This window comes from Belonocnema kinseyi, chromosome 1, assembly GCF_010883055.1.
Source record: "Belonocnema kinseyi isolate 2016_QV_RU_SX_M_011 chromosome 1, B_treatae_v1, whole genome shotgun sequence".
Lineage (NCBI taxonomy): Eukaryota > Metazoa > Arthropoda > Insecta > Hymenoptera > Cynipidae > Belonocnema > Belonocnema kinseyi.
In genome coordinates, this window is record NC_046657.1 from 18,480,854 (window position 1) to 18,489,985 (window position 9,132).

The 9,132-nt window shown below is 34.0% G+C and overlaps 1 protein-coding gene across 2 annotated transcripts in view; it reads left to right on the plus strand.

The window, feature by feature from the left end:
• Positions 1–9,132, plus strand: part of LOC117178386 (protein NDRG3-like) — a 193,235-nt gene that overhangs the window by 156,566 nt on the left and 27,537 nt on the right. For both annotated transcript variants that reach the window (XM_033376045.1, XM_033373222.1), the window contains one exon: positions 887–1,175. In XM_033376045.1, coding sequence (XP_033231936.1) covers positions 887–1,175 — 289 coding nt within the window. The remainder of the gene's footprint in view (positions 1–886; positions 1,176–9,132) is intronic.

The following is a 9,132-nucleotide window of genomic DNA, read 5'->3' on the forward strand; positions in this document are numbered from 1 at the left end:
ATAAAAAATCTACTCTCACCATTTTCTGAAAAATTTAGTTCTGAATTTTTCAAAAAAAAAAAATTCTAAAATCGGTGCATAATTGCGTTCTAAATGTCATTTGGAACCTCGTTTTCCGATTTCACCCCACTGTGCGTCGGTACAAGAAAATTAGTGCATGAAGGCAACAAACTCGAAACTTTCAGACAGATGACCGCAATTTGCAGCCAACCTATACAACAAAGATCCATAAGTATAGCGAGTTAAGGAATGAAGTAAAGACCATATGGAGAAATGTGAATCACGCATCTATTCATCCCATTGTGATTTTAGCTACAGGCAATGTGCACGAAGATGCACTGAACACCTTGAACATTTAGGAGTTAGTAGAGTATTGGCAGCAGCTCAGAAGGCTCTTTTATTAAACACCTGTTGCATTGTCAGAAACTTTTTTGACTTTACAGAAAGCAAGCGACTAAAAACCTGTGTAGTGGCAGATGGTAGCTCCAAGAAAGCATCCAGAGGTGACTGTTGTCACTTCCAGCGCTCAAGGCCGCTCGTTGTTGTATACCCTCAGCATCATCGCATGAGGTTTCAAGCATTGTATTAAATTAACTTATAACATCCCAATCTCATCAGGCACTTGCCTTAGTCCGTGGCTATGTTGTATAACCGGGTTCGCGCGGTAAAAGTTTTGAATAAAATAATAATAAGCTACAAAATTTTTGAAATTTCATTATCGTAAAGTAAATAACTAAAATTATACACAAATAATATTGTTGGAACCCCAAATCTCATAATTTTGTGTTTAAGATAATGAACTTGATTATTGAATATGTTCAATATTTGTTGTACTTTGAAACAATGGTCATTATTGTATTGATACGCTTTTCTCTCTTTGTTTCAGTTACATTTATCCTTCTATGGACGATTTGGCGGAACAATTGCTGTTTGTTTTAGGCCACTTTGGCTTAAAGTCAGTAATAGGTTTTGGTGTTGGTGCAGGAGGAAATATTCTTGCACGTTTTGCGATAGCGCACCCCGAAAAAGTGAATGCACTCTGTTTAATTAATTGTGTATCTACGCAGGCTGGATGGATTGAATGGGGTTATCAGAAGTTAAATGTTCGCCATCTCAGATCCCAGGGTATGACCCAAGGTGTTTTGGACTATCTAATGTGGCATCATTTTGGTCGGGTGAGCACACTACTCTAGCAATATTGTTTTATTTTCTTTATAGAATTATGCACGTTAAATTAGCAGCATTCTCATCGATCCTCGTGAAACTCCAGAAGCAGGCATCCTGGGGCGCGTAGAATGACTCGTCGAATTGCTCGTCAATCGAAACCCTTTCATTACTATGAGATGCAGATCAATTACAAAAACTCCAAGTATGAAATCATAGATTGATTCAATTTTAATTAGCAGAATTAGTTTATTATTTATATAATTGCAAGAAAGTGAAAACAATATTCATGAAAATCAGTTGAAATTTGCAGTAATAATAGAAATTTTAAAGTGCACGTGAAAGTATACCCACATACGTCGTAGCGTTTCGGATCATGCGGAACGAACCATCCTTTCATTGACATGAGATTCATGCCGGTTACGAAACCTAACATTTGAAAGGATGACTGAATTCAATTTTAATTACCATAATTAGTTTTTTTCATATAATTGGAAGAAAGAGAAAAAAAATCCTGAAAATCGGTTAATAATTGCAGTAAGAATGAAAACGTTCATGTCCATACAAAACTGTGGCTTTGCCGACAACTTGAAACCAAACTTGACACCTACTCCCTCAATCTGAATAGTAAGTACTCAATCTAAACTGCTAATCAAGAAGTGTTATTAAATTCGAATTATTTATTTTCACTAAATTAATTAGCAGTTTGGTAGTAAGCAATGTGAAAGAAGCTGAGATTAAATGCAAAATGGGATTAAAAATATGAGGGGTAAGTATTCTATTATTATTTATCATTTTCTTTAATTTTAATTATCATTTTCATCTTGTTCACTTGAATTTCAATCGATGAGAATTTAAATAAGATTAAATGCAAAATGGGATTAAAAATATGAGTGGTAAGTATTCTATCTATATATAAATGGGAAAATCTATTAGAATGTAAGTTTTTGTGAGTTGTACAGCATCCTTGAATCGCAGATTTCCACACCTTTATATTCGGTAAATATCACTTTGCGAGTTTCCAAATTCGAATCCAGGTTTCGGTGAAATATTTAAATTGAAAAGAAATAGCAGATTCTGGTAATTGATCCACTTACTTTTATTGGTGGTAGGTCTTCTTTATCTTTATACAGTTTCCACATAAATTGTTCTATGTATGACAAATGATACTTTAAAAACTTCTGTCAAAATTATTCTATTTTTTGAAGCGCTATCATACACACACACACACACACACACACATTCACCAAATTCGGTTCATCAATGATAACACAGGCTCACCAAAAAAAAAACAGTTGTCTGCACGAGACAAGTGATTAGGCTACCCTTATGTATTTTAAGCCGCTGAATCCGAATATGGCCTCAGAATTTCTCCTACACGTCTCAGTTTTCTCTTAGATGCAAAAAGTAGTGAAAAGCTTAGGGATTTTCTAGTCACACAGGCCATACAAAAAATTTGTCTTCACGAGACTAGTGACTAGGCTACTCTTGTGAATTTTCAGCCGCTGAATCCGAACGTGGCCTCAGAATTTGTCCTACACGTCTCAGTTTTCCCCTAGATGCAAAAAGTAGGGAAAAGCTTATGCTTTTTCTGGTCCCACAGGCCACACAACAAATTTATCTGCACGAGACATGGGACTAGGCTGCCCTTTTAGATTTTGAGCAGCTGAATCCAAATCTGGATTCTGAATTTATCTTGCACGTCTCAGTTTCCCTCTAGATGTAGAAAATAAGGAAAACCCTAGGGATAATTTGCACGTTATTTTGATAATACCAGTATGCGCGAAAAAAAACACATCGATATTATATTGTAAAGTGCAACGACTTGTAGAGACTTAATTTGTACACAGAAATTCTTTAATATGCCTTCTATTTCCCCTAGCTTAAGTAATTCTAGGGAAATTAAAGGTCTTTCGCAGATTATATTGATTGACACGGGAAAAAATCAAAAAAACCTAATGCCGTTTACAGTTTTGTGTGCGAAATCAGTCACATGTCCCGTGCAACTTTTTTTTTGGTGAGCCTGTGTGACCAGAAATTCCCTAGCCTTTTCTGAACATTTTTCATCTAATAAGAAAATGGAACAAGCCCGAAAAGTTGGGGTTTCAGATTTAAATTTAGCACGCAAATCTGCAAAGGATATGCCCCCCCCCCCCCCCGTAAAAATCTATATAATATGAGAAAGATCTTCAATTTCCATGGAATTACCCAAGCTAGGGGAAACAGAAGGCACACTAGAGAATTTATGTTTACAAATTAAGTCTCTATAAGTCGCGACACTTAAGAATTTAACATCCATGTACATGACACCAGTACGTTTATTCTTTCGTTTACTGATATCAAAATAATATCCAGAATATCCCTAGGTTTCCCCTTATTTTCTGCATCTAGGGGAAAACTGAGATGCGTAGGAGAATTCTGAGGCCAGGTTTGGATTCGGCAGCTCAAAATCCATAAGAGTAATTTAGTCACTTCTCTCCTGCTGACCAATTTGTTGTATTTTCTGTGTGACTAGAAAATCTCTAGGATTTTCCCTACTTTTTGCATCTAGGGGAAAACTGGGACGTGTAGGGCAAATTCTAAGGCCATGTTCGGATTCAGCGGCCCAAAATCCATAAGGGTAACGTAGTCACTTGTCTCGTGCAGACAACTTTTTTTTGTGGGACTGCGTAATTAATCAACCATTAATTGACGGGGAAATGTATTTCGTAACGTTTGAAGGTGACACAACTATTTTGAATCTCGTACATTTTATACAAAATTGCTACCATTTTAGACTGGCGTGTGTGTGTGCGTGTGTGTGTGATAGCGCTTAAAAAAATAGAATAATTTTGACAGAAGTTTTTAAAGTATCATTTGTCATCAATAGAACGATTTATGTGGAAACTGTTTAAAGATTAAGAATATCTATCTGCAATGAAAGTAATTAGAATAATTACCAGAATATGCTGTTTTTTCGATTTAAATATTTGACCGAAACTTGGTTTCCAACTTGGAAACTCGCAAAGTGATATTCACCGAATATAAAGGCGTGGAAATCTGCGATTCAAGAATTTATTAAATCTCTCAAAAACATACATTTTAATAATTTGTTCCATTTAGATATAGATAGAATATTTAACACTGATATTTTTAACCCCATTTTTCATTTATTTTTATTCGAATGTACATCATTTGAAATTCAAGTGAACAAGATGAAAATGATCATTTATATCGATAGAAGTCTGTTAGTAATTGCTTTAATAAGCTTTTCTCACATAGCTAACTAGCAAACTGCTAATTAATTTAGTAAAACTTATTACTTGAATTTAATAACACTTCTTGATCAGCAGTTTAGATTAGTATTTACTATTCAGGTTGAGAAAGTAGGTGTCAAGCTTGGTGTCAAGTTGTCAGCAAGCTACACTATTAATACTTATCAGCGCGAATTGCGCTATAGATCTTTGAAGTACCTCTGATATAACGCGCGTAGCGCCGCCTGATGTTTTTTTCAAACAAGAGGGTGAATTAAACTGAAAGCCGAGATATAGCTATACGTAAATACAAGAAAAATAAAGAAGTAATAGATCAAATACATAATAAAAATGGTAATTAAAATTCAAAGTGGTTTTCCAGCAATAAAACTTGAAATTGTTTAGAAAAAAGTATTTCAATAGCTACAGGTATGCTTAAAAATTTTCATGTCAACAAAGTGGTCGAGCAAATAGGAGAAAATGTTCTACTTATCTTAAACTTTTTCTTCGACTGTTGATATAATTTCAAAATTTAATAAGTTTTTCTTTCTTCAATAAATTTATTTTATTTTAAAGAATTTCCTAATGGGCAAAAGAATTAAGTATGTCCTAAAGACGTCTTTTGGACAACCCTAAGACGTTTTTTATAACATGTCTTTTGGTCATCCTACAACCCCAGAAATTTCCTGTAAACAATAAAGGATTACTTTTACGGTTAAAGTGCCATCGTTTGAGAATTAAGTTGGAAACAGATCCTTCAACGGTTAAAGTGAGAGTCGTTTAACTAAAAATCGATTCCACGATAAGCGACTCTACTGTAACGCGTAAAAGGTGTAGTTTAACGGTTAAAATGGTACGTACTCTTACCGTAAAATGATTTACGACCATTTATTCGTGAAAGGTTGCATGTATCTGAATAAGGGCCACTGCTATATAGCAGTTCAAAGCTCAATAATAATGAAAGGACAATTATCGCTGTACAAATCAAACTAAAAGAGATGAAATCGATGAAATGGAAAAAAGGAAGTGTGTTACACAAATATTTTTTTCGTCGCACAAAACTACACCTTTGTGCTACGAAAGTGAATATTACTTAGTTTTAAATCTTACTATCCAAACTTTCATATCCTCCTCATTGAGATCACAGTCTGCTGGGACGTCCGTGGAGAACTGAATTTGCGAAAAAACACTTCACCGGTATGCACTCCACAGAAGTTTATTCGAATTTTTATTCTGGTCGATCCTGCCGATTCTATAGCGATCTTTACTTACTTGCAGTGGATCTCAAGTCATTACCGCTCGATAAGAATTGAGATCCGTGTGTACGCATGCGTGGAATCGCATCACCGCTAGATCACCGCTAGATCGTTTAAAAGTGAAAAGAATCTGCTTTTAAAATATCCTACTTTAACGATTAAAGGACCGACTTTATCGTTTAGAGGAAATTTCTGAGAGTGTAGGGATGCTCTTAAAACGTCTGATGTCAGTACAAAAGATGTCCCGTGAACGTACTTGTCTTTAAGACGTCCTTAGGTCTTCTTTAGGACATTGGACGTCTTGAAGACGTTGATTGGTCTGACATAGGATGTCCTAGGAACGTCTCAAGGACGTTCTTGGGATTTTCACGGTTTTGTGCCCACTGGGTTGTTAATTAACATTGTATTGCACCTTGTGCCGTTTTTCCAAAGAATTTAATGGTTTATTTGCAAGGCTATTCTTACGGTTTGAAAACAATACTCCTACCAAAACATAGTATTAATAAGAATACTAGTATTATTAAGAAACTTGTAGATGTTTTTTGTTGCATAATTTTTGCCTATTCATCTTTCTTCGTAGCTCTTGTGTCGTTTGTCCAAACATTTTTTTTTAGATTTTTAATGTTTCCATGAATAAAAATAACTGCAAACTCCAAAAAAATAATTAATAACAGAAAAGTTAAACTTTCGATTTTTCATTCTTTTTGTGATTAAGATTTGAATTTTCGATTTATCAAGGAAATTCAAAAAGTTCGTATGATAATCTTGCAGAGCTTTAAAAATCAATGTTTTCCTTTTCTTTACTTTTTTTATATCGTTCCCCGTAAAACAGCAAAATTGTATTTCCGCATTGTTTTGCTCCGTGTTCGAGCAACCTACCCTGCATCAAATTCTTTCTGACCCGGTTTTTTTTTTGAGTTAAAACCTCTGAAGTGATGAATGTTTTTATAATAGAATAGACCAGAAATTACTAGGGACAGATGCTCATTCGGTTACTCATAAATGCCAAACTTTCTTCTTGAAATGCAATGAATGATTGGTTTCGCTCCTTGTGCTGACGTAAGAATCACAGTATTGTACCCGATTCTCACTGTCGATATATGAATTAATACTTGAATCCGGGAATCGAAATTTTTCACCCAAAAATATGGAATATGATATGATATCTGACATTACAATATCAAGCTATTAATATCTGATATTCCCGGAATTGAAGTTTTTGGCCTTAAATAATATAATTTATATACTAACCCATTGGGCACAAAAAATTTGTCGACGTCTTTACGACATCTTTACGACAAATTTACGACACCCTATGTCATTGTCGTTACAGTGTCTTTGCGATGTCGTAAGACATCGTCAGATCATACGACTTATTTACGATATCGTAAAGACACCTTAACGTGAATGTCGTGAAGACGTCGCCAAACTTTGTTCCCACTGGGAAATATTTATCTCAATGTTGTTAGCTCACACTAAAAATTGTCAAGATTTGCTGCCGTCTCAATGACTCCCTTTGTTTGGCTACGACACCATATGCATCAGAGATGACATTAGATCTATATGTTGATCAATAACTTTAGACAGGATTATGGTGATTATCAAATCCTAACCATTTTACATACATTTTATTTCCCTTTTTTCAAGTACTTTTTCAATGAAAAGTAAATTTTATGTTGATGATAAAGAAATATGTCAATAATAAAAGTAAACTTTTTGAGAGTTGAATGTAGTATAACTACAGGTGCGTATATCAAAAATCAGAAGGTGCACACAATTCTTGATTTAGTATACATTATTAGACTATTAGTGTTTTTATACTAGTTACCAAGAATTTTATACTGGTTCATAATATTATAATGACGTCATAACCAAGGAATGCTGTTCAACCGACCTTTTTACATCTCATCAGAGAAGGTATTAGATTTGTGAAAAATTTGACCCCCCCCCCCAGTTTTTGTCAAATGTCGACGTTTTGAGACCACCTGAATTCGAAAAACAGGTTTTGACGTATGTCTATCTGTATGTCTCTTTTATGACTGTCTGTCTGTATGCCTGTATGTCTGCATGTGAACTCGATAAATTTGAAAAAATTAATCTATTAGATTGGCCTTTGGTACACTCGTTTAGTGTTCTAAACTAAAGCTGAAGTTCGTTAGCCAGTCATTTTGGATGGAAATTCAAAAAGTGGGCACATTTTGAATATTTTTAAGACCACTTTTTTCAAAATTCAAAAATTCTATGTTCGGTTATTCATATTATTCGAACAGTCGAACCATTTATCCTCATGACTTTTTTCAAAAAATCAAAAAATACTAGAGTTATAGCATTTACAAAATACCAAAAAACACACGAAAATGAACATTTTAAGCCAATTAACGTACAGTATGAAAAAATAAAAGAAAAGACAAGATAATCATAAAAACTTTTTGAATTTTCTTGAAAAATCATGAAAAACATAATTGACAGTGAAAAAAATCTACCCGCTGCGTGGGCACATTCTCATCACAACTTTTGTCTTTTAAATTCTTTTTTGTCTCATATGTAGGCTTTTGACAAATTTAAATTTTCATGTTTTTAATTCTATTTTTTACGATTAAAACTATAAACAGAAATATCAAAAAATTATTCATGACAAATAAATCATTTCTACATTCTCATCAGTGAAGGTATTAGATTTGTGTAAAATTTGAACCCTCTAGTTTTTGTGAACAGGTCCACGTTTTGAGACCCCTGAATCCGAAAACCAGGTTTTTACGAAGGTGCTGCCTGTCTGTCGTCATGCCTGTCTTTATGCCTATCTGTGAGAACGATAAATTTTGAAAAAAATTAATCAGTAGATTGGCCTTTGGTCACTCTTTTAGTGTCCTAAGCTAAATGCCAAATTCGTTAGTTAGATATTTTGGATAAAAATACTAAAAGTGAGTCCACTTTCAACATTTTTGAGTACACATTTTTTATGATTCAAAAATTCTCTTTACACTTGTTCATAGTACTTAAAAAGAAAAATGTTACTTTTCGATAGCCCTACAAAAATATATCAATTTCTTGAATTTTTTCGAAAAAATAAATATGCAAATTTTGACCGCACACAAACTAATCAAAAATTGCATTCTGCGGTCAAACTATGTAAGGTAGGAAAAAAATGACAAGACGAAGATTGTGCTCCCGGCGAATATCTACAAATTTGTTATTAATGACTTCTTTATAGGACACGTAGTTTTTGTTTTACTTATAAAAAAAATATTGAAAATACAAAAATTAAATTTTTCGACAAACGACACAAGCTAAGCAAAAACAAATAGATAACAATTTTTCACCGAAAGTAAAGCAAAAAAATTTGTATCGATGGTTTTTTTTACATTCTCATCAGAGAAGGTTCGGTTTTGATTCCTCTAGAATCAAACCGAAGGGCCTATGACAAAGCTACCGAACGCGTCCTCGGGTTGCGGATAGAGGGTCCCTGTACCAAGGGTTTC